We start from the raw sequence: 26,209 nt of genomic DNA on the forward strand, positions 1-26,209 counted from the left end.
AAAGTCGGATTCAAAGTGATCACCAGAGGTTCGTGGCTAGATTTCAAAGGCAACTAATGTCTTCCCCTTTTGGTGTTTTGCCAAGTACTAGGACGTCACATGATCAATTTCCAGTGCCTCCCCCTTCTGGGGTACTGCCAAGTACTGAGGCTTCACATGAGCAACCTTTGTAAAGGCTTCATCCTGTTTGTTTGTTTTAACTCATGTGTATGCACATATCTGTAATTTCTCGGAGATATCAATAGATAAGCATTTTTTTCATTCTATGTATTGTGCTAAATACAATAAAGAATATACTTCACTAAGATGTGGTACTTTTGGACCAAATATCAATTTATCTATTTCCTCACGAAGATAAATGATTGTTCTTAGTGTCTAAATATTGGTTAATCACTTGAGTATTTAAATCATAATCTTCAATCCATATGATTCTTTAATATCATAAACATCATAGATAAGATTCGTGTTGGTATATTGTTCGATTTGCAGCTCGAGACAATATTCCTTTCAACACTTTATAATTTTTCTTGACTCTTCAGGAGTCCCAATTTAATATCATCAATTCTTGCAAGAGATTTTAGTATGTTGTAACAATATCATAATGATAGTACTCACTAAGGCAATTTATATCATCCATTGGTATTGAGTACATAATTTATGCTTTACCCTTCGGAGGCTTACTTCAAGCAATTTGAATCCTTCATGGATTTTCTACACTTCATGACAAATTTTTCTACAGAGCAATTTGCTCTTATGTATACTTGAGGGATTTACTTATGGAGATATAATGTGGGCGATTCAAAACCCTTCGTATATAATTCTCCATTTATATGAACTCGTTTACAACCTTGTGTCATATCATGTGAGTGTATTTCAGTGTATTTCACTATATTACAAATGCTCAACCTTGTGTCATATATTGGTTCAGCATCTTTTGGCTATTGTATTGTATTCAAGTATATAAGTCCATTTTTCCACGTTCTTACAAAATTGTAATGGAATTGCTTTTCTCCATTTTTTGGCCAATAATTTTTGTTGACCGAAAAGAACGGGACTCAATATCAACACAACTCATTGATGAATTTAGTAGCTACTTATAAAAACCAAAATTACCATTGGTTATCATCAATCTTTGATCCCATATTCTCATGTGCATGCATGCATAAAAGCTTTTCATTTCTTTTGGATATTCTTTGCCTCTTCAAGGGCATTACACTATCTCTTACAGGATAGTCATAATTTAGAGAATGCAGATCATAACCTCTTTTTTAGCGTTATAGAGCTTGGGTTTTAATCTCCAATTTTGGGAGTTGAGTCATTGGAACCTATACGTCTATCATGCTTCATGCATGAGACATCAACATTCCCATGTATGCGGATTGTCCTTTCTAGGACATATATCCATGCCGCGACTGTCATACTTATGGCATGCAACAGTTATGCTTTGGGAATGCAATAGTATAGTAGTGTCATATTCTTCTTCTTTCAAATGACTAAACCTTTTGAGTCTGAATGTATGCCACACTTCAGGTATGCAATAGATAACTCATTTACTGCCACATTATTTGCCACGCTTCAGGCATGCAACAGATAAATCACTTGCTACCTCATTATTTTGTCCAACAGGGACATCAATTCTTGTTGGCATATTTGCATCAATTATATGTGATTTTATCACTTTCGTTGCATCATCATATTGATTGCTTCATGAATCAAAAGGACAAATTCTCTTCGTTCTTCTAGAACGGTCTTTTCTCATTATTCTTCTGGAATGATATTTTCTTCCCTTAATTGTTAGAAAATTGTCTTATCAAAATGACAGTCCTCAAACCATGTGGTAAACATATCCCTAGTCAAGGGTTCTAAATATTGAATGATAAATGGTGTTCAACATCAATGCCCAATCAACGATGATGCCTCATTTCAGTACATTGTGGCAGTGCAATAGGCACATAGGTAACATAACCAAAAACTTGTAAATGTATAATGTTTGGCTAGTTTCCAAACACGAGTTATACTGAGAAGTATTAATGGTTGGTAACATGTCTTAACCGAATTAATAATGCATCATGCAAAATAGCATGTATCCATGTAAAAACTGGCAATTTTGTTTTTATAAGCAGAACGCGAGTAATCAATTTCATTCGCTTAATAAAGGCTTCTGCTAAACCATTTTGAGTATGGACATAAGAAACTTCTGGTCCTTATTTAATAGTCTGTAGACTAAGACTCTTCTGGCTTTTATTACAAATTAAGTTGAGGCACTGCGACACTTCAAACTTAACTACTCATCAAGGAACTTCATGTCCGATCTTGAGAACCAAAGGACTTCATGCCCGATCTTTTTGCATGATGGAACTTCAGGTCCAATCATTTTTTTTATGATGAGGATTAAGAAACTGCAGGTTCTGATCTGATCAAGGAACTTCGAATCCTATATATACTCATTGTAACAAAAAAGAAGTACAATAAATAAATTAAAGCAATAGGCAGTAATTCTAGCCATAGTGACTAAATTGCATTTAAGTAAATAAAGCTTGTGACAAAGACTTTAATTCAGCACCATTCACATAAATCAAAACTTAAAGCAGTAGGCGGTAAAACCGTCTATGATAAATAAATTGTTTTAAAGTAAATAGAACTTGTGAAAGTATTTTAAGCCAACACTATTCACATAAATAATCATTTTTCCTTCTTTCTTTTCAGATGGTGCAACATCATCCAAAAGCCTTTACTTTATTATTATTATTATTATTATTATTATTATTATTATTATTATTATTATTATTATTATTATTATTATTATTATTATTATTCCTTATTCATTCACATGCTACACCATTCCAAAAAGCCTTTGCTTTTTTTCTTTCTTTCACATGGTGCAACGCACCTGTCCAAAGCATTGGCCCCATTTCCCTTTTTATTCTTTTCTGTGCACAATTCCAACACATCAAAGTAGCTCTTTTAGAGGTTTATGGCTGCTAGCTTTTCTTTGCCCTAAGCAGAAGCCATCCTACTTAATTATCTCTCAATTTCTTGTAGGTAACAGGAAGCTCTGGAAATTTTCAAGCTTAATTCAGACACAGAGAGAGTAATAGGGTTTGAAACGTCAAGTTTTATTTCAGATATTTGCAATGCCATCAAAAGACTGCGGCCATGGGTGCTGGGCCAAGTAGCGTAAAACTCAAAGCTAGAATTACCGTGAGTCCTCGAGATCCATCGAGAAGGATGCAATCTGGGTTTCCAAGTTTGATGAGATTCTTCTGGATCTCTAGAAATCAATTGTCAGGTATGAGTTTTCTCATCTCGTGACGACTACAAGTTGTTGTAAATTTCAATTCTCACCAGAATTCGGTGGGGCGCTTCTGGCGCGGTGTGAGAGATTAAAAAAATGGACATACCTTTTATTCTGTGAGATTTTAGCTGATGAAGGTGAGAGGTAGATAGTGCTTCACCTGATTTATGGCGTTGTGTTTTCCACTGACATGAGAGCTTCTCGTGCTGATAATGTGTTGTAAAATCGACGGTAGGCACAGTGGAATAAATAAACAAGACACAAAATTTACGAGGTTCCTCTACAGTCAGTGTGATTGGAGTACGTCATTGGGGCAGCAATGGTGCTTTCATTATAATTTGGAATAATAGGAGTATAAAGATAACTCTCTCTATTCTCTCATCTCTTCTTCATCTCTTTTCTTTCTTTCTCTTCCTTCCTATCTCTGCCGTGAGTCTCTCAACTTTGGGGTTGTGTGAGGTTTGTATTTATGTAGAAAATAAGAGTCATAGGAAACAAGCTTCAGCAGAAAGTGGAAAGGCAACTTACCCATTATTTAATTATTTGAGTGGACATTCACTATTCTACAACACATAGGCACTAAAGAACACATGCAAACAGCTAGTTCCTTGGCTCTGAATATAAAATAATTAGTCAAAGTCTTTCTTCTTCTTTTTTTTATTTAGTTTTTATCAAAGTCAAGGTCCTTCTTTATTTGATTATGGGCATGGGCCCAGGGCTCCCTATGGCCTATAGGGTGCTTCTTTCTTCCCCAGCTAATAATTCAGTTTCGAATTAGGATCCTCATTGGATTCTTTTTGTGAAGATACTTCTTGGATTCTTTTTGTTAGGATCCGGAAATCTTCTAATCATATATATTTATCATATATCGTGTGATCAGAAATTATTGTATTTTTTTATTTAAAATTAAATATAAACAAATGAAAACTAATTTCACAATGTACAATAAACGGATATAATTATAGAAGATCTCGGGATGCTCACTCTTCAGTTTCCATCCATCTTTATGAGACTTTACAGTTGACTTGACTCCCAGTCTCCCAGTATGGCTGTTGACAAGGTTCAGACTTGAGACGCGAAATTCATTAAGCTTCAGGCAACCTGCTGCACAGCTCGAAACACATCAGGTTTTCCCCTAACCTTCTTTCTTTCATCTTCATTTCCTGCTTTCTCTTCATTGTCTGCTTCATCAAATCTTCTTTTTTGAAAAGCCACGCTTCCCTCTATATATTATGTAACGAAAAGAAGGCCGGTTTAGTGAATAACTTTGAGGTTGTTTGGTATTCATTTGAAAATAATTTATAGCTTTAAAAATAATGAATGCAAATGACTTCCTACTGATTAGTTTCGAAAACAGAAAAATTTGGATCCAAGAAAGAATACCAAAGATGTCATTTCTTCATCAAGAAAAGAAGAGTAGAGGTCCTCAATAGTTATATATGTGCATGTTTTGCAGTTTTGATTCAACTGCTTACTAATCACCCCTTAGGGATAACAATATTTGTTATGTATGTGCTTTCGCAATTGAACATTTAATCACCTACCGATAAGTGCTCAAGGAAATGGTTTCAACACGCCATTTTTCCCACACTGCACATCCTTGTTTATTTTTGGCCTTTGAATCGAATAAAGCGAAGGAGAATCAAGCGACAATTTTAAACACGGGTGCTGAAGAAATCATTTCCCAAGTGTTTAAGCCGATGACAATACATGAAAGGTGCGCAGGTTGAAGGTCTTTGGAGTTAAAAATGAAAATTACTCTACACATTTTGTTAAAATCGTTGCACTAAATAGGGGTATAGAGTCCGACATTTTGTCTATCATGTTTTAGTAACAGAGGTTTGTAGAATCTAACTATGAAATTGCTCTTTCTCCAGTGGTTTGAAAGAAAAGGAAAGGGAAAGGGAGCCAAATGGCCGGTAAGGTTAACCCCATTCCTAACAGCATCAAGAAGCTATGGGACAAGTGGAACCTCAGGGGCTTTATCCTCTTAAGCCTCACATTGCAGACCCTTTTAATTCTTTTTGCACCCGCGCGAAAGCGGACGCCAAACATGGGGATAATGTTCATCGTTTGGTCATCTTACTTGCTCGCTGACTGGGCTGCTAACTTTGCCATTGGATTAATCTCAAACAGCCAAGGCGACCATGCAGGTGACGACTATCCTGGTGATCTTCTGGCATTTTGGGCTCCCTTTCTTTTGTTGCACCTTGGCGGTCCAGACACCATTACTGCGTTTGCGCTTGAAGATAACACTCTGTGGCTCAGGCACTTTCTTGGCCTCATATTCCAAGTTGCAGCTGCTGTGTATGTCTTCATTCGATCCTTCCCCAAAAACAAACTATGGCTCCCAACCGGCCTCCTTTTTCTTGCTGGAATCATCAAGTATGCTGAGCGCACACGGTCCTTGTATAGTGCAAGCTTGGATAATTTCAAGGAAGCCATGATAAAAGAAGCTGATCCAGGACCAAATTACGCAAAGCTTATGGAAGAGTACTCCTCGAGAAAAGATTCCCAACTTCCAACTCACATAGAACTCACAGCAGAACGCAGCAAGGAATCTAGGACGGTGACTTACGTGATAGGCAAAGATGAGCTGGACAGTGATATTGCAGTGGTGAAACATGCTCATTATTTCTATCAAATCTTCAAGGGTCTAATTGTGGATCTCATTTTCAGCTTCCATGAACGCCAGGAGAGTCGTGCAGTCTTCCTTGAAAGAACACCGAAAGAAGCATTTAAATTAATTGCAGTCGAGCTCAACTTTATGTATGAAGCTCTCTTCACCAAGGCTGCTGTGGTGCATACTAAGCCAGCATACATTCTCCGGGTGGTTTCTTTCAGTGCGATTGTCATAGCCCTTGTTTTCTTCTATAGATTAGAGAAAGAGGGTTTGCACTCGTTTGATGTTAGAATTACCTATACCTTGCTGTTTGGTGCCATAAGCTTGGATTCAATAGCTATTGTCATGCTTACATTCTCAGATTGGACCATTGCTGCTCTGAATAAGTTTTGGCAAAATTCTGGTCTAGCTAAAACTATTTTCGGAAAGTATCTCGATTTCAAGAGATCGCGGTGGTGGCCTAAGGCAAAAACAAGAAATGAGGGCGGCCAAATTCCTAAAACAAAAGCAACAAAATGTTTGGAGTGGATTAGGAGAATCCTATTTCGGAGGTGGTACGAATCTGTCTCTACATTCAACTTGATACATTACTCCCTCAAGGAGAAGCGGAAAATATCCCCGACATGGTATGACTACTTTGGCATTGGCTACATTAAAGTCATCACCTTATTTGGCCTCAAGGATCTTCATGATAAGTTGATATATAGGACCAAAAAGCCACTCGCTGAAGAGTTATGGGTTTTTATTTTTGAGCAGTTGATAAGTAAATCCATGCTCGCTGATGATCCTGAAACTGCAAGGAAAATAGGTGCGGCCAGAGGTGATTGGGTTCTCGAGGGTAGCGATTGGGATAGTAAGGTGATCACTAAGTTACTATCTTACGTTGTTGATGTGGAATATGACAAGAGCATTTTATTGTGGCACATTGCTACAGAATTGTGTTTCAACGATGACAAAAGTGAAGCTGAAGGTGAAGCTGGGCCTGAAGTTAGTGATGAAACTAAAAAAAGTAAAGAACACAGTAAGACCATATCTGATTATATGTTGTACCTCTTAGTTATGCAGCCTTCTATGATGTCTTCTATAACAGGAATTGGACAAATAAGATTCCGGGACACATGCGCAGAAGCCAAGAAATTCTTCAGCAGAAGGGATCTAGGATCCGGACAAGTGAAAGAAGCTTGTGAAAAACTCCTGGAGGTAAATACAGATGTTGAGCCTGTTGCTGTCAAAGGGGATAGAAGCAAATCTGTGTTGTTCGATGCTTGTATTCTGGCCAAAGAGTTGAGAAAATTGAAGGACAAGAAATGGGAGCTGATGAGCGAAGTGTGGGTGGAAATTATGTCTTATACTGCAAGTCATTGCCGAGCGAATGACCATGCGCAACTGCTGAGCAAAGGTGGAGAGCTAGTGACTTTTGTTTGGTTATTGATGGCTCATTTTGGCATAGGAGAGCAGTTCCAAATAAATGAGGGCCATGCGAGAGCAAAACTCATCGTGGGAAAGTGAACGGAGGTACTGAACCTGAATAAGAACAAAAATACTTGGATGTTATTGAAAAGCCTCAAATCTTGTAGACATTAACGCTTGTTGAAAAGACTGCAAAAACTCATGAAACTTAAAACAAGAATGAGCATGTCCAAGGCTTGTGCTCCATGCCAAAACAAGTGCGTGCTAGCAATTAATTGCACTATACGGCTAGTGATGTGAACAAACTCGAAACATTCTTGAATCAGCTGGTTTTTCATTTGCAAACTTATCACCATGCTTAGAAAAGTCTCTACCGTCTTGAAAAACCAGTTGATTAACGACATGGTAGCATTGCCTTGAGGTAGAATTAGTGGCCGTCTAGTCTAGTCGTGCTTTTTAGAGAACATTTTCGAAGAATGTAAAAACCATGTCATTTGGGATTAGTCAGTGACTGCTACTACTGAAAATAAAGCTAAATAAGTCGATGAATGTCCCGAACATCCCTACAACGCTTTATAAAACCAAGTGGAGAAGGAGAAAGCAGCGCCCGCTTCCCATTTTTTTAATCCACATTAACATCCATTTGATCACAATGTTGACGACTTCGGGGGGAATAGTCAGCCATAGAACGTATAATGTACATCAGCAGGCGTTGCTGCTGAGAATCACGGCTTTGTTTCTCTACCAATACAGGAAAATAGAAATGCAAAGTTCAGAAATAATTCGGGTTTTATCATAACTGATCATAAATCATATATGTCTTATATAATAACCTGAAAACCTCTCCAAAAGAATTATCGGACTGTAACTAACTCTACGTTACCCTCTGCCCAAAAATGTAAGGAAAAGTTAATTTTATAAAAGCAGCAGACAGCTCGCCCAAAGGCTCCGGGACTTTTCACAGCAGTGTTAGATTGTTGTACTGTTACATTGAGTTCGTTCACAGAAAGATTTCCCTTCTCTCTCTTGTTCTTCGATCTCTCTCTCTCTCTCTCTCTAGTTTCTCAGCAATATTAGCTCTGCAATCTTCATCTCTGCTAATCTGATAAGATTGTCAATGGCTCCTACATAAAAGCCACTTCCAATTTAATCATCGTTATCCAAATAATCTCAAAACGAGTACTTATGCAGCTAATTTCACCAGAGAGTTCGAACTTTTTCCAATGGAACGTCAAAAAGGTCGTACCCAGTGCACAAGGTTCCTGCTTTACGCAGGGTCTGGGAGAGGTGAATGTCGGCTAGCCTTACCCCCAATGGAACGTCAAAAGTATAAAAATCTGACCTCTATTAATATTTCCGCATAATAACATCAAAAGGCTTGAGTCATCGTCGCTTAGGTGCTCAAGTGCCAATGCAAGCGAGAGGTGAAGAAATTCATTAGTAATTTGAAAGTGAAAAACAAGCGTCTCCAAATACATTAAAGGTCGTACCCAGTGCACAAGGCTCCCGCTTTACGCAGGGTCTGGGAGAGGTGAATGTCGGCTAGCCTTACCCCCATTTATGGAGAGGCTGCTTCCAAGTCTCGAACCCGAGACCTACCGCTCATGGGCGAAGGCACTTGCCATCGCACCAAGTGCGACCTCTCGTCTCCAAATACATTCAAATAAAAAAAACTCAAAACAAACACAGATTACATTTCAATTGATCTTGTAGTGGCCGCACGTACCATAACATTCACAACAGACACTGGTAGTTGGAGTCGTGCGTCCTCTCATGAAGTAACTATGTAATAAAGCAATACCACCAAATGCATTTGCAGGTTGCTTTTGTGTTTCTCTCTATGTGAGTTGTGACTCACATATACTGCTGGACAAATATGTAATCTACGTATCGTTACGCTTCTTTTATGCCTAATCTATGTACTGTTACGTTTCTTTTATGCATAAGATCATGTGCTCAAAGTTACGATACTAATGACGGAGGACATAACTCAATATCTTAAAGCCAATCATTGTTGATTATGACTCTCATTTTGCGCACTGTTCTCTGTAGTAGATTTCAAGTTTCAAACAGCAATAAGCTAGGTGATACGAGTAGACGCTGATTGTGCAGTGCATTCATACTGTACATAATAGAATCAAAATATTAGTAGAAGAGTCTTTAAAAAAAAATAATCCACCATTCTTAAAGTAGAATAAAAATCCACCAATCTACGACACGTACGACTGCCCCCGATGAATGGATAATGTTAGCAAGCATTTAATAATGTACACATACGTATCTCAAGGAGAAGCACGGATGAGAATACGGAGGAGTCGCACGAATGAACAGATTAAAAACGGTAACGTGTAAAAGCAGAAATGGGCTCTCTACACAAAGAATACACATCAAATAAACACATTTCTTTTGCTATGAACATGTGAACTACTTAAAAAAGCATCAAGACGAAGAATATTACAAGAGCGTTGCTCGTACAACGAAATTTAACAATTCGATCATAGCATTCCTTAGAGCTCGTAGTCATATATGCTGACTTGTTGATCAAGTTGAGCATAACCATAGTTGAAAAAAGGATCATGGTTAGGCTCATGATAAACAGTGTCTAAATCGAGCCATTGCTCAAGATCTTGAAAAGGTAACATATCATCCACCAACAACTGCTCTTCTGCTGAACCTTCTGAACTACTGGTAGTTGTTGTAGCATGATCATCCGAATAAATCTGATAACATAACTGGTTGAACTCTTGGTCATTCATAAACACCTGGCTGCACAGTTCCGAAGAATCAAAGGACGCATCGGTAGACACATCCACGCTACCTTCAGGCTCAAGATCCACAACTACTGGGATTTCCTTCTTCTCCTCGACCAGCGGTCTGTAGTTTTCCAAGGGGTGCGAGAGGGAGGAGGGAGTGGTAATTGGATTCGAGGCTCCATTGCCGGTGAGGTCTTGTACGAGCCTCTTGAAGCTAGAGTTGTCAGTGATGTAGACTTTAGGCCTCAGGAGTTTTATCAAACTGTTAAACTCTTTGTTATCTTTCTTAGATATTTTCATTGAAGTAGTTTGTTGGATTACTTTCTTCCCCATAGTTTCTTACAACTGTGCCGTCCTAGGAAACACCTCCCAGCTGTTTTTGATGCTAAAGCGGAGGACTCAAGAGCTTATAAATATTTGGGTTAATGAAGAAGGTGAGTTTTGAAGGTGGTGGAAAAAGAAGAGGAGACAAGACAAAGATGCTGAAAATTAATATTTCTTTTTCCAATATTTTTCTTTTCCAAGAAAAGGAAAGCTTCATAACGGGATTCACACAAACACACACTCATTCGCTATCAGAGTATGGCCCCCATGAAACAAGATGCTGGGGTTTGTATTTACATGGGAAGATGGAGACATTGGTCAATTCAAGACGATGGTTGTTTCGGGTATTAAGATAAGTGTTAAAATAATATATATCACTGCATGCCATATGGGGTAGAGGAGCATTCAGGGCACGTCGCTAGCTATTCAATAACAATAAAAAATTGGTGGCAAATATGAAAAGAGTCATGCTTGGCTCCTCAAGATTGAGGAGTTTCTCCTAATTTACTTAGTTTAGGATTTATAGAACTTCATGTTATAATCTGAATAGTTCCTTTTATAAGTCTCTATATATGGATCTTCTATTTTTATATAGTTAAAACTTGTTTAATCAATTAATTGTAAAAAATAGATAGATGGTTCTTTATAGTTTGGTGACTGAATGATTTCATATTTTATTGATTTTTTTTTTGGCAGAAATGATCTTTACAAAGTACTTCATAATATGAACAGTCTTGATCATAAGCATAAAATTCGATAAATTGGCTATATAGTCAATTGAGGAGAAACTCCTCATTCATTGAGGAGGCCAATTAATTCCATATGAAACACTGCATGACTTTAAGAAGTTATTCTTATTTACTTGTAAGCTGCAAATCAAGAATGAGATGTGCAAAAGTAATTAGTTAATTAGGTTCACAAAAATTAATGTTTTTCTCACAAATCAAAGTGAGGTTTCTTTGTAATGAGAAATAACCTCTTATATTTATGGCCATCTATGGTGGTTTATGTGAGATTAATTCCCATATAAGAATCACGTACTTGGGAACTATATATATCTTACAAAAATCAAACTCAAGAGACTCGTGTATTACACTCAATAACTAAAATCACCTGTTGAAATTAAATTTTCGAGCTATTATATGAAGACCACTTCGATGAACTATGAGACCTTATAAGTGGCATGTAAGAAGTTGATTTTATGCTACAACCTCAATATTCAAGTATTTTCCTGATTATGTTACATGATGAGTGCTCACTCTGCTGATAGCCTTGCTGGCTTGAATTTTATTAATTTGTACAAAGTTTTGTTGTATTTTCTACAGATTAAATGGAAGTTTAAGAGATCATATCATCACGATAGGGATGTGTGAATGCTCTAGCCTCCATGTTCACATCCCACATCATATCAGAAATCTGGAAATTTGGCGCTTGGCTGTCCAAATATTTGGCAGCCTGATGGCTAATCACTGTGTGCCACATTGCAGTGCATGGTGGCCATGCAGATAACCGAAGTATCAACAAAGAAAGTGATATTTTTAATTTTTGAATTTGACTGCATAAGTGCTTTTTTTCTATTTGATGCTCTGCCTAAGTGCTTATGGACTTGAGCATCTTTCTGTTCTTCAACCCTATCTAATCACCCACGATTAATATTTTGTAGTTGGGTAACCCTGAGCAAAAGCAATTCGCCAAGTTTGAATAAATGCTTTTATTTGAAGTTGTTTACGTGATTCTAATTAATCTTCTTCACTAATAAAAAAATAATTAAGCTATAATACATTTCTTGGCATAGGAAACTATCTGACCAACGTGGATGCGAAGTCATCACTAATCTTTGCAAGCCAGCTAATATGCATGTTACGTTTCAAGCAAGCTAGTGCCAAAAATGTAATGACAAAACAAAGGGGATGCTTAAGTAAGTCATTTTAACTCTGATGGTAGAGCATTTATCTTTACGTTGCAACGAAAGTTCAGACTTTCATTCTTTTATCTTTATGGTCTTACGCATTTTCAACAAGTAGTAGCCAAAATTATATTTGACCTTAAATGACACAGAAATTGTTTATGGCTGACTTCTATCTCTAGTATTTGGCAAATTCTAAGTTGCAGAAGTCAGATCAGTTGCCCATGCGACCATATTCATACACACAGAGGAGCCTTTGCCACAATTCTCACACATACATAGGGATTTGGACTGCCACATCCTAAGTTGGTCGGGGAATTTTAAGTAATCTTGACCGTTGATTACCTTAATTGTTCAATCTAATGGTTATGAAACTTAAGAGATGTGTACTAGGTGAGAGAGTGTGTTAAAATGATTTTTCTTGTCTCTTATACTGTATATGTGAACCGTCAGACAAAAGATCATCTTCTAATATTTAATTTTTTTAATGAGATTGAATTAAGGAAGAGAGTACGAGAGAACAAGATTTGTCCAAAAGTTTTTATCTTTTTTCCTTAAACTTTAGTGGTATACGACGATCGTACAACACACTCAATGCATTTTTTCACTTCATTCATCCATCTTGTATTATATGGTTCCATCTAATTCTCTATTATTTTACAAGATAGATCCAAGGTAACGAGAACGTTATCTCTTTGGCATGGTCTCCAATCATCACCCCTATATCATTTGGGCCCCCATTCCTGAACTTGCACTCAATACTCTCTTTCTTTGACCTACTTTGGCGAAGACATTTAGATTCCAACACTTCCCGTCAAATATTAAGCTTCGCATTTACTCCCTCCTACATTTCATCAATCAACACGATATCATTTGTGAAAAACATACACTAAGGGATATCATCTTGAATATGTCTCGTCAACTCGTCCATTACTAAAACAAAAAAGTAAGGATTCAAAGCTAAGCTTGGTGTAATCCTATGGTTATGGCAATGTTTTCAGTTTGACCTTCATGAGTTTTTGCTGTAGTCCCTGCTTCATCATATATATTCTTTATTACTTGGATATATTCTCTAGAATCCTCCAAAAAATTTCTTTTGGGATCCTATCATACGCTTTTTGTCTAAATCTATAAAGACCATATGCAAATGGACATGCTACTAGTACTCTTTTCTTCTCTAGAAAATAGATAGATGGTTCTTAATGATCTTATCACATTCGTTCATGATTTTTATACAGTTTAGTGACTAAAAATGATGTCATATTTTATTGCTTTTTTACAGAAATGATCTTTATGAAGTACTTTATAATATAAACTATTTCGACTATAAGCATAAAACTTAGTAAATCTGCACTGTAGTCAATTGAGGAGGATCCTTTATTAAGGTGCCAAGTTAATTCCATATGAAACACTACTTGCCTCTAAGAAGTTATTCTTATTTACTTGTAAGCTGCAAAACATAATGTGAGATGTGCAAAAGAAATTTGTTAATTAGATTCACAAAAATAATGTTTTGCTCACAAATCAAGATGTGGTTTGTTTGTAATGAGAAATAGCCTCTTACATTTAAGGCCATTGGTTCATGTGAGGTTATTTCCATACAAAAATCACGTACTTAGTATATGTGATTCATCATATAACATTGCTTATTGAAACGGTCTGAGTTTAACTATATATATGGGAACTATATTTTATAGAAATCAAACTCAAGAAACTCGGATATTACATTCAATAATTAAAATCATATAAATTGAAATTTATTTTCGAGCTACTGTGTGAATCCCACTTCGAAGGACCAAGAGATCTTATAATTACAAATCAGAAGTTGATTTTATGCTACAACCTCAATGTTGTTCCAGTAGTTTCCTGATTATGTTACATGATGATTGCTCACCATGCTGATAGCTTGCTGGCTGACAGAATTTTAATTAGTATAAAGTCTTGTTGTATTCTACAGATTAAAATGGAAATTTAAGACATCGTAACATCTCGACTGGGATGTGTGAATGCTCTAGCATCCATGTCCACATCCCACATCATATCAGAAATCTGGAATTTTGGCGCTTGGCTGTCCAAATAGTTGGCAGCTTGTTGGCAAATCACTGTGTGCCACATTGCAGTGCATGGTGGCAGTGCAGATAACTGAAGTATCAACAAAGAAAGTGATGTTTTTAATCATTGAATTTGACTGCATAAGTGCTTTTTTTTCTATTTGATGCTCTGCTTAAGTGCTTATGGACTTAAGCATCTTTCTGTTCTTCAACCCTATCTGATCAACCACGATTAATATTTTGTAGATGAGTAACCCTGAGCAAAAGCAATTCTCCTAGTTTGAATAAATGCTTTTATTTGAAGTTGTTAAAGTGAATTTAGTTAATCTTATTCACTAATAAAAAAACAATTTAAGCTATAATACATTTCTTGGCATAGGAAACCATATGACCAACGTGGATGCGAAGTCATCACTGATCTTTGCAAGCTAGCTAATGTGTGTGTTACGTTTCAAGCAAGCTAGTGTCGAGAATGTAATGACAAAACGAAAAGGATGCTTGAGGGAGTCATTATAACTCTAATGGTAGAGCATTTAACTTTACATTGGGACGAGAATTCGGACTTTCATTCTTTATCTATATGGTCTTACGCATTTTCAACAAGTGCTAGCCAAAATTTGTTTATATTTGACTTCTAATGACGAAAAAATGTTTATGGCTATCTATTATCTCTAGTTTATGGTAAATTCTAAGTTGCAGCAGTCAGATCAGCTAGCTATGCGACCATATCCATACACACATAGGAGCCTTCATGAAAATACTCACACATACAGAGGGATTTGGACTCCCACACCCTAAGTTGGTCGAGTAATTTTAAGTGTAACCAGAACATCGCCACGTGATGATATTGTTATGCTTAAATTATATTATTGTTTGTAGTTTTAATTAAAACTATAAACAATAATATAATTTAAGCATAAAAATATCGAGCTAAAGTTAGGGCATCACCCGTAAGTGGCGCGCTGTGTGCCCCAAGCACAGTGATAAATGAGCAAGGGTCGCTGTATCTCCATCGGCACCCAGATGCAATGTTAAATGAGCAAAGGGGTCATAGAAACTTCTTTTTGAACGACTCCACTCAAAGTTGTTTGGAAGCATATGCTCCTATCAACTTTACACAGGACACACAAAAGAAGTAATTTGATCCTATTAAACGGGGGAGGGAGAAGAAGCTAGGATAGAAGGGTAGAGTTCAAGAGAGTAGAATGCGTTTAGGAATGTGGAATATAGGAAACTTAACGGGAAAATCTATGGAAGTAGTGGAAGTTATGGTGAGGAGAATGATAAGTATTATGTGCCTACAAGAAACTAAGTAGGTTGGTCTTAAGGCAAAGGATCTAGAAAACTCAGGTTTTAAACTTTGGTATTCGGGCACAAATAGAATGAGAAACGGTGTTGGCATCATCGTGGACAAGACATTGACACAAGATGTTGTAGATGTCAAAAGGGTAGGAGATAGAATTATGGCAATCAAGATTGTAATAGGACAAGAACTCATCAATGTGATTAGTGCGTACGCACCTCAAGTAGGGTTGGATACGAGTTTGAAGGAGAAATTTTAGGAAGATCTTGGAGACTTGGTGCAAGGAATTGCTCAGATGGAGAAGGTATTTATAGGAAGAGATTTAAATGGACACGTGGGCAAGGAGACATGCAACTATGGAGGTTTTCATGGTGGCCATGGTTTTGGGAAGAGAAACGAGAATGGGGAAGCCATCTTGGATTTTGCGATGGCATATGATCTCTTCTTAGCCAACGTCTTCTTTAAGAAGAGAGAAGAACATGTGATCACATACAAGAGTGGGTCGGCAAAAACACAAATAGATTTTCTTCTAATGAGGAAAGGGAATCGTATAACTTGTAAGGATTGCAAAGTTATACCGGGAGAGAGCTTGACTAATCAACATCGCTTGTTGGTGATGGATGTACATATCAAAATAGAGAGAAAAAAGAACAAGACCTGGAAGTGCCCAAGGACTATATGGTGGAATCTAAAAGGAGAAAAATAAGCCATTTTCAAATAGAAAGTAATCACCCAATGTGTGTGGGATAGAAAGGGGGAAGCTAGCCAAATGTGGATATCCATGGCTAGTTGTATCCGAAAAGTAGCAAAAGAGGTATTAGGAGAGTCCAAGGACTTTGCTCCACACCAAAAGGAATCTTGGTGGTGGAATGAGGAGGTACAAACAAAGGTGAAGGCTAAGAAGGAATGTTGTAAAGCCCTATACAAGGATAGGACTGATGAAAATGGTGAAAGGTATAGAATAGCGAAGCAGGAGGAGAAGAAAGTTCTGAGAGAAGCTAAGCTAGCAGCTTATGACGATATGTATAAGCGACTAGATACCAAAGAAGGAGAGTTTGATATCTATAAACTAGCTAGAGCAAGGGAAAAGAAGACAAGGGACCTAAACCAAGTGAGGTGCATTAAGGATGAGGATGGAAAAGTTCTTGCTACAAAGAACGCAGTCAAAGACAAATGGAGAGGTTATTTTCATAATCTTTTCAATGCAGGACATGAAAGGAGTACTTCTTTGGGGGAGTTAAGTAACTCAGAAGACTGTAGAAACTACTCATTTTACCATCGAATCAGGAAGGAAGAAGTGGTTGTAGCTTTGAAAAAGATGAAGCATAGAAAAACAGTGGGCCCAGATGATATACCAATCAAAGTGTGGAAAGTCTTAGGAGAGACGGGTATAGCATGGCTCACAGACATTTTAAATAGGATTTTGAAAACGAAGAAGATGTCAAATGAATGACGAAATAGCACTTTGGTGCCTATCTACAAGAATAAGGGCGACGTACAAAATTGCATGAACTAAAGGGGTAATAAGCTAATGAGTCATACAATGAAGCTCTGGGAGAGAGTCATTGAGCATAGATTGAGGCAAGAAACACAGGTTTCGGACAACCAATTCGGGTTCATGCCAAGGCGCTCAACCATAGAGGCAATATATCTCTTACAAAGATTGATGGAAAGATATAGAGATAGGAAAAATGATTTACACATGGTCTTTATAGATTTAGAAAAAGCGTATGATAGGGTCCCAAGAGACATTATTTGGAGGATTTTATAGAAGAAATGAGTACGAGTAGCATATATCCAAGCTATAAAGGATATGTATGATGGAGCAAAAATTGTCGTAAGAACTTATGAAGGACAAACCGAAAGCTTCCCCATAACTGTTGGGTTACATCAAGGCTCATCCTTAAGTCCTTACCTTTTTGCATTGGTAATGGATGTGTTAACAGGACATATTCAATATGATATTTCTTGGTGTATACTTTTCGTAGACGATATAGTGTTGATAGATGAAACTCAGGAAGGGGTAAATGCGAAGCTTAACCTTTGGAGAGAAGTGTTGGAATCTAAAGATCTTCGCCTAAGCCGATCAAAGACAGAATATATGTAGTGCAAGTTCAGTGTAAATGGAGGCCAAAATGAGTTAGGGGTGAGGATCCGAGATCAGGAAGTATCAAAGAGTGACCGCTTTCGCTACCTAGGATCTATCTTGCAAAAGAACGGAGAATTAAATGGATACCTCAACCATAGAATACAAGCTGGATGAATGAAGTGGAAGAGTGCATCCGGCGTGTTGTGTGACCGTCGTATGCCATTGAAGCCCAAGGAAATTTTTTATAGGACGGCAATAAGACCAGCAATGTTGTATGGCACAGAATTTTGGGCGGTGAATAATCAACACGTACATAAAATGGGTGTAGTGGAGATGAGGATGTTTCGTTGGATGTATGGGCACACAAGAAAGGATAAGATTAGGAATGAGGATATCCGAGGTAAAGTAGGAGTAGCCAAAATTGAAGGAAAGATGAGAGAAAATCAGTTACGGTGGTTTGGACATGTGCAAAAAGGCCTACTGACGCTCCAGTTAGAAGATGCGACTACGGGAAAGAGGTCCAGGGCCGAAGGGGTAGAGAAAGACCTAGTAAAACTTTGGAAGAGACTCTAAGAAAAGACTTAGAGTACTTGGATCTTACGAAAGACATGACACAGAATCAAGTGCAATGACGTTCTAGGATTCATATAGCCGACCCCACTTAGTGGGAAAAGGCTTTATTGTTGTTGTTGTTTGTATAGTTTTAATTTTATCCCACAAGTAGAACATATTAACTATATCATCCACTAATATTATAACACATAAATGATAATACAACGTGTTGGTGTTTCCCGATCACACAAAAATTTCTCGAACTTATTCTAGCTCGTTGTCTCTTAGCTGCTAGTGATGAGGTGAGAAAGTGTTAAAATCGCTATCATGAAATATTTGATAATCTTTTAAGGGTAAATTACACTGTACCCCCTTAGGTTTGGGGTATATTACAATCGCATACAACGTCTTCAAAACATTTCACTTTCATACCTCAACTACTATTTTATTTCAATATAGTACATCCATTACATTTTTCATCCATTGATCCGTTAAAAGCTGACGTGGCTGCCAAATGTGTGCCATGTGGCCAAAAATTAATTTTTTATTCATTTAAAATATTATAATAATTTACCCAAAAAAAAGAAAGAACCCAAATTGAAACCCACCTCCGCTCAACCCCCCACCCCTGCAAACAAACCTAGAAACCTTCCCCAACCCACCTCCCTCTCCTCCCATCACCACCGCAACCCTTCCCCATCACCATCGCAGACCACTCCTCCCTCTTCACCTTCCCGACCCACCTTCTCCTTCCTTCACTCTTTTCACCTCCCCTTCCTTAGCCGAGACTCACCGCCGAAGACGACGCTGAACCGGAATCCAAATCTTTATGTCCGAACCATTTATAGAGCCCCACTTCCAACTCCTTCCCTTCCCTCAACCCCTTCCCCCCGCCGCCACTCAACCCCCTCCCCCCGCCGCCACTCAACCCCCTCCCCCCGCCGCCACTCAACCCCTTGCTTCCCTCTCCTTTGCTATCTACGACATCTCTTTCTCGTTATTTTGCATTTACTTGCAATTTTTTTATTTTTGTGATTCTTTCTGATTTGGTTTATGGGTTGGTGGGTTTGTTTCAAATTTGATGTGAAGGGTTATGTGACGGGGTTTGGGAGCCCCGATTGGGCCTGAACAAGCGGTGAAGAGAGTGGGTCTTGGGGGAAAGAGAAGGGAGGGTGGTCGTAGTGGGCCCCGTTGCGGCGAGTAGGTGGAGGAGGAGTGTGAGGATGAGAGGGTTGGACATGGTGGCGGTGAAGAGCATCGAAGGTGGAGGTGTTTGGGCTCGGTGAAGGTGATGGGGGTCGGGAGGGGAGGGAGAAGATGGGTTTCTGGGTTTGTTTGGTTTTTTATTATTATTATTTTAAATTTTTAAATAGTGGAGGAGAGAGTGGACGAGGGAGAAGGTGGGTTGGGAAGGTGAAGAAGGATGAGTGGTCTGGGGGCTGCGATGGTGATGGGGTAGGGCTGCGGTGATGATGGGAGGAGAGGGATGTGGGTCGAGTGGGGGTTTGCTTGCAGTGGTAGGGGGTTGCGCGGAGGTGGGTTTCAATTTGGTTTTTTTTTTTTTTAAGGATAAATTATTATAATATTTTAAATGAATAAAAAAAATTGCCACGTGGCACAATTGTAGCCATCATGTCAGCTCTTAACGGATCAATGGATGGAACATGTAACGGAGGTACTATATTGAAATAAAATAGTAGGTGAAGTATGAAAGTGAAATGTTTTGAAGATGTATTGAATTATCAAGTGAGAAGGAGAGAACAAGCTTTGGCCAACAGTTTTTATCTTTTTCCTCTTTTGGCTAACCACTTTAAGCAAGCTATTGTAGGCAAAATTAAAAGGTGTCATTTTTTTTTTTTTTTTGTTAAATGATAGATTTTGTTAGATTAGTCACCGATGGGATTCGAACCATGCCATCATACAAGGGCACAACTCTTATCCACCATTGTGGTGAAATTGTCTTGTGGATGCCTAATTAGTTGGAATTTTTTTGGGGGAGTTTCAATGAAATATGTCCTGAAGCAACATTAGCAAAGAACGGAAATGGAACTGGAGATGCACAGCACAGTCCTCCTTGCTCAATGGTTTTAGATCATTTGGTCATCAGAGGGAAAGGCTGGAAATGGAACTTCCGTGACAACTCTAAAAGATAAGCAACATTCAATAAACAAATGAACCGCAAAATGTTAGATAAAGCGGTTTAAAAGTGCGCATTAAAATGCATATTAGAGGGACTTGTAAATGACTCATGTTAAGTAAAAATTTACAAATCACTCTCACGTACCTTCGTAATGCCCATGAAGGACACTTCCAATCCCCTCTATCTAATATTTCGCAATCCGTTTTTGCTGACTTGACATCAACCCCTCGTCCAAACATAGCTCTACCTTGTACAGTTCCAATTGAAGAAAAACGTTATAGAGGGTACCATAAAATAAAAAGATATGAACCGCTTTTTCGCTTTCAAAATTCGAGGGAAAGAAAACATTCCTCTTAGTTCTTACCCCCCATGAATAATCCCGGAATTATTACATACATTAAAACTATTTGAAGTCACCACCAAAGTTTGAGGGGAAATATATTGAAATAAAGCTTGAATTTGACCGATACGAAAATGTAACAGTACAATTTACCATGTGTAGCTAATATAATTACATGAACAGAGGACAATATTACCACAAATACAAGAGCGACGAGAAAGAATGGATACAAAACCAAATTATAATGAATTTTTGAGGAACCAGTACCGCTCGTTGTCCTGCAGAGTTGATTAGCTACGAACCCCTCACATTATCCTATCAAAATTGCCGAGTATAGACATAAATCCTGAAGAAAATAACAAAATGATTAGCCGAAACGACATAAGAAGTAAAAAGGTTAATGCTATTCTTTAGTAAAACAAAACAAAGAAAAACCGTGTACCTTACAAGAGATGCACCGGACATCAAGACTTTTGGGTCGCAGGAGCATTTTCAGTCAAAGATGACCCTAGCCGAAGCATTAGAGGATAGACAGGGCTGAACTCTTTGTCACCTCGGGCCCTAACATGCGTGGCATAGTCATCCAGTGTTGCTTTGATACCCTTCCATACCTGATCCTCTCCTTGAGAATCTAGCCACAATGAGTATTGAAGAGGTGTTAGTTTGTTCCTTTGCAATGGTGATTGCAATTCATCGGGACCTCGGGAGTAAAGATGGTGAAGTACGACACTTGGTGGTAGATCTTGAAGAAGAGGAGATCCTCCAAGTTGGGATGTCTCCAAGAAGATGAGAGGTCGAAATGCTCGAAGGGCTCTGTACGGTGCACCAAGTTGCTCTACTGGGAACAAGTTTTGCCCTACTGCTAATTCCAGCTCAGCCATGTCCCTAGCCATCCTTAGCTTCCCTGATTCTGAAAGGGGTCTGACTAGAGAAGCATGCCTGATAAAGAATATTAAAACCCGTGCAGCCATGCTCCTAACGAGTCTGGTGCATATGGTCTCTGTTCCGACGGGAGCAGTTTTCGAAGGCAACACCCTAGACAGGAACTCACTACGAAAGTGAAGAATGCACTTTTGCAACTCCTCCATGTAAGGTGATGCATTGTTGTCCATAGCGGCATCCATGCCTAGCACACCGAATCTCTGTTCATGAATTTGCAATATGCAAGATTCCAGACGCTCAAGCATAGCTTGGAACAAGGACGTCACCGAGTCACAAGCAACCCCATATATTACACCTAATGAGGGAGACAACACATCTGAAGCAATAGTGGGCAGTCCTGCAATCATAGATGATATGCGTGTATGAATTTCTTGGAGATGCTGACATAACATGAAGTTCTTGAGCTGTGCAGGGGTTGCAGGACCATTGACTTGACGTGCTTCAGGACCAGTTGATATCTGCCATTGGGGACGTATTAATGCAATGAGAAATATTTGAACACGGGCAAAAAATCACTTGTCCAAATAAAGCAGTCAGCATACGTTTCTATTATATAAATGTCTTTCAAATGCCTTCCGCTAGATCAATCATAGGTATAAGGCACAACCCTTCAGAAGAACTGGCTATCCTTTGACTTACAAATCTGATTCAGAACATTGATTGTTTTTTAAATTCTTAAAAACCCAAATCCTCATAGAATAAAATTGCAAGGACCTAGACATCACAGAACAGACTTTGAACTTAACTAATAGATTGAGATTATGCAGAAACTACAAGTCAATGCATGAATTGTATGAGTTGTATTCAATGGAAACCATATTTATTGAGCTAATTACATCTAGCTTTAGACCCTTACACATCAGTCAAAAGAAGACTAGGATCATTTGTCTGCATTGGTGTTATATTAAGCAAGATAACTAAAAGATTACCTGGTATTCAGCTCGTTCACCAAGCAAGAGAAGAACCTTGCCAATTTCTCGCAATACAAGAAGAGTCAAGCGCCCATCCAACTGAACAGATTCTATTTCTTCTTGAATCCGTGATATAATTCTTGAGATCTGTTCTTTAGAGGGAACACTTCCACGGCTGGAAACTGGAAATACAGTATTCACAAGATCTGATAGACGACCCAAGCAGAGTGCCAAGAATGATGTTTGGAATATTTCAACAGCTGCAACCAGTTGTTCCTTTCCCTCTGACGTAATAGCCGGTAAAACTCCTTTGACATCAGTGTCACGTGCAATTCTTTCAAGAAGATTATCTATCATAGAGAAAAGCTTCGGATACCCCATAGTGAATACCTCCTTAACAAAACTTGATGCAGTGAAAGCAGACTTCATTTGGTTGGCGAAAGCCTTCACAAGGGCCTCCCACACTCTATCTGTTATCATGGGCTCACCTTCCTAAGCAAGTAACATATGACGTGAACCAAAGTTAATGACTTTGGACAGGATGAGAAGTAACAACCATTGCCAATAATATTAGCAATCAAGCAGAAAAGTTATTGGGATGAAATAATAACAGTAAAGCTTAAAAAAGCAGAATTGGGCGGTAAGCCAACAATTACACACATTAAATTTTGTAGGTGACTCTTTGGTCGTACCGTGGTAGTGCAAATCAATCATCGTACCCAGAAAATTAGTCATCTATTTGTAAACCAAAACACAAAGTAAATAAAAACAAACTGTAGCAGCTCACGGGTACATGGTGCACTATTGACCGCTAACCTTGGTACGAAATTATTAGATCTGATGAGAAAATGAACGAGAACCCAACTTCGACAGTAGAATACAGTTGATGACTGGTCTGACTTCAGCAGAGCCAGTATTAGATGATAACTTTTCTTAGGAACTGCCTATTAAACGATTATGTTTGACATAAGTCCAATTTAATCCAATTTAATAGTAATCCAGTAATATTTTTTTTCATGTATCCATCAACTAATACAGAAAGGAGGCTGGTATCATATGTGAGCAAGTACTAGAATACAAAAGCACAAGTAAATTCTCATGCTTTTTATCAATCATACACACACAATCAAGTAATCAAACAATTGAAAAGCAAACACAAATGGACAAATCCTCTCACCTGAATAACCTCATCAAGCAACAAAACATGAGTAAACGGGTCGCGCTTCTTCGACAACACCCTCTGCAAGTGCCACACTGCAACCATTATCGAATGCAGCTGATCCATACAACTCCCCATCCTCTGCCAAATCGCCTCCCTCGCCTTTCCACCACCGCCAATCTGCGGCGTGCCCCCGCCTCCTCTGATCCCACCCGGCCCAAACCCGCTTCCTCCCGACCCCGAAATTGCCTTCATATCCAATGCTGCACTCACACTCTTCATCCCCATACCCTTATACTTGATAATCAGCTGATCCATAGCCTGCCTCAGCTCCCCCAAATTGTAAAACACCTGCAGCCCAGTCCCCACCTCGGCCTGGTTCAAACCCTCCATCCCTCTCTCCAGTACCTTCATCGCCTCCGTACGCAACTTGTCTCCGGTCTCTTTGACCCACTCGAGTTCGGAATCGACCACATCAATGCCGGCGAGGTCGTATTCGTTGTAGAGAGCTAAGATCTCGCAATGGAGCTGAGCGGCCTTGGCGAGATCGAGGCGCTCAGTGCCGTCGGAGGCGAGGGATCGGAGCTTACTGGAGAGGCGGAGGGCTCTGATGGAGTGGTGGAGAAGATCGGAGGAGGCATGGAGATTTTGGAGCTGGATGGTGAGGGTGCGGATGGAGGCGAGGGGGTCGGAGAGCTCGGATCGGGTGTGGCGAAGGGAGGACTGGAGGGCGGCAACGGAGGATCTGACGGTGGAGAGGGCGTGATCGGCGTGGTGGAGGGAAGAGAGCTGGGCGAGGAGGTCGGAGTGGCGGGAGAGAACCTCGGAGCGGAGCTGGGACTCGAGGAGGCGGATGGCATGCTGGAGCTTTTCGGCGGTGGAGGCGGGGGAGCCAGAGGAGAGGGCGGCGGAGGAGAAGGTGGTGGAGGAGAAAGAGGGGGAGAGGAAGACAGAGAAGATTGGGTCCGAGGCGAATGTGTCTAAGGGGGATGTGGTGGCGGTAGTAGGTGTGGCGGAGGTGGGAGTTGAGGATTTGAAGGTGGAGAGGCGTTGCAGTGGGGAAGCGGATGAGGAGGCGGGAGATGGAGAGGAGGCCATTTCCGACTCGATCGAGTCTCGACTGTAACTGCTACTGACCGCCCCGATCCCCTTTTGCTTCTTCTATGTGTTTCTTTCTCTTTATTTCAAATCCTTGGCCCAAACACAAATTTCATAACAAAACAAACATTTAAGCCCAAATCCGTAGGCGAGTCCAACGACAATGGCGTAAATGGGTTAAACAGTTAATTATTAGGACGAAAAAAGTTGGTAGTAAATTCGTACGAGTCTGCATATGAATGATTGTTTTTTGTCACTGTAGTACAGCATCATCTACGAACTTTAGATTTTTTTTTTTTTTGTGAACAATCGATATCATTTACCATATGGGGAGGGGTGGGCTTAGCTTTACAATTGGCTAACAATAATGTGGTTCAAGTTCTCTTTTGGCCAGAATCGAACCTAAGACCTCTCACTTACCAGTGAAGAGGAATATCATTAGATCGTAGTACTAAGTAGCTACGAACTTTAGATTAATATAGATGTATTTTCCAAGATTCTTAAGGAGTTTGAATTCCCTTTCCTGAGCTTTATATTAATTTAAATTGAATATCGTTTGTATAATTTTTTTTATTAAAAACAAAACTCCGTATTTGTCAATTTATGGTTAAGTAATAGTCATTTTTATTTGTAAGTAAGAAGTTTTAGATTCGAATGTCTGAAATGGCAGGTACATAACCAATTTGTTCTTCTGTAATGTAAATATATCGATGAATGAAAAAATTGTGATCATATATTTGCACCTATTCCTATTTCTTTCATATTTTTGGTATATTTCTTTTCGATAACTCTTAAGGCACCAATCATATTTAAACTCTTTCAATTTCAAATGATATGTCAGAATTTTCTTAGAATGCATGTAAATGGATGATCCAATCTCATATGGATGTCCCCTTGAGTGCACTGGCCTACTAGTCGACATAACCTAAAAATATTGATCTCCAATTTACAAATGACATACACACTCGTCTTATCATCTTGGAAATCATCAAAGTATTTAGAGTACAATTCCACAAAACTGTAGGAATAAGGTAACCTTCTACTGGCGACATGTGCGTGACTGTAAATTAATAAACCAATAAAGAGATAATTTATCAATAAAGTTATAATATAATATAAAAAAAATTAAAATCTATAAACTATATATTAAGGGAGCATGCTAATTTGGTAAAACAATTGTAAATTGGAATAACAAAATTTGTCCTCCCTACGTATAACTGTAGAGAAACAAAATAATTAGTAAAGGATGTTGATACACAAAATCAGTGAGGGCTTTGGTATAACAGAAAGTGTTAAGTTTGTGACCTTCGCTA

At 38.7% G+C, this 26,209-nt stretch overlaps 2 protein-coding genes and 2 long non-coding RNA genes across 5 annotated transcripts; 1 reads left to right on the forward strand and 3 right to left on the reverse strand.

The window, feature by feature from the left end:
- The first annotated feature begins 2,994 nt into the window (after positions 1-2,994).
- On the forward strand, positions 2,995-7,548 carry LOC103405164 (uncharacterized). Of its 2 annotated transcripts, none has more exons than XM_008344124.4 (2): positions 2,995-4,422; positions 5,173-7,548. In XM_008344124.4, the coding sequence occupies exon 2, from the start codon at positions 5,208-5,210 to the stop codon at positions 7,425-7,427; it is 2,220 nt and encodes a 739-aa protein (XP_008342346.3). In that variant the 5' UTR covers positions 2,995-4,422; positions 5,173-5,207; the 3' UTR covers positions 7,428-7,548. The 2 variants fall into 2 exon arrangements, with proteins under 2 accessions (XP_008342346.3, XP_017179358.3); XM_017323869.3 differs by having other exon boundaries at positions 4,316-5,012.
- Positions 7,549-8,225: 677 nt separating this feature from the next.
- On the reverse strand, positions 8,226-8,804 carry LOC139193674 (uncharacterized). The gene is made up of 2 exons (XR_011578033.1): positions 8,671-8,804; positions 8,226-8,452 (listed from the first exon to the last, which is right to left on the reverse strand). It is a non-coding gene; the product is annotated as an uncharacterized lncRNA (long non-coding RNA).
- Positions 8,805-20,225: 11,421 nt separating this feature from the next.
- Positions 20,226-20,694, reverse strand: LOC139193574 (uncharacterized). Its single transcript, XR_011577832.1, has 2 exons — positions 20,591-20,694; positions 20,226-20,448 (listed from the first exon to the last, which is right to left on the reverse strand). It is a non-coding gene; the product is annotated as an uncharacterized lncRNA (long non-coding RNA).
- A 191-nt stretch (positions 20,695-20,885) lies between these two features.
- LOC103405165 (conserved oligomeric Golgi complex subunit 5-like) lies at positions 20,886-25,406 on the reverse strand. The gene is made up of 4 exons (XM_008344125.4): positions 23,817-25,406; positions 22,658-23,131; positions 21,229-22,186; positions 20,886-21,132 (listed from the first exon to the last, which is right to left on the reverse strand). The coding sequence occupies exons 1-3, from the start codon at positions 24,894-24,896 to the stop codon at positions 21,251-21,253; spliced, it is 2,490 nt and encodes an 829-aa protein (XP_008342347.3). The 5' UTR covers positions 24,897-25,406; the 3' UTR covers positions 20,886-21,132; positions 21,229-21,250.
- Between the last annotated feature and the right edge of the window lie 803 nt (positions 25,407-26,209).

The sequence above is a fragment of the Malus domestica genome, chromosome 17 (genome assembly GCF_042453785.1).
Source record: "Malus domestica chromosome 17, GDT2T_hap1".
Classification (NCBI taxonomy): Eukaryota; Viridiplantae; Streptophyta; class Magnoliopsida; order Rosales; family Rosaceae; genus Malus; species Malus domestica.

What these genes read in the sequence shown, in the direction of transcription:
- LOC103405164 (XM_008344124.4), top strand. Translation starts at nt 5,208, where the DNA reads ATGGCCGGTAAGGTTAACCCCATTCCTAACAGCATCAAGAAGCTATGG.
- LOC103405165 (XM_008344125.4), bottom strand. Translation starts at nt 24,896, where the DNA reads ATGGCCTCCTCTCCATCTCCCGCCTCCTCATCCGCTTCCCCACTGCAA. An exon ending in TGCTTGATGAGGTTATTCAG is followed by an intron (nt 23,132 to 23,816) that starts GTGAGAGGATTT and finishes TTACTTGCTTAG; the next exon opens with GAAGGTGAGCCCATGATAAC. An exon ending in GTGAACGAGCTGAATACCAG is followed by an intron (nt 22,187 to 22,657) that starts GTAATCTTTTAG and finishes CCCCAATGGCAG; the next exon opens with ATATCAACTGGTCCTGAAGC.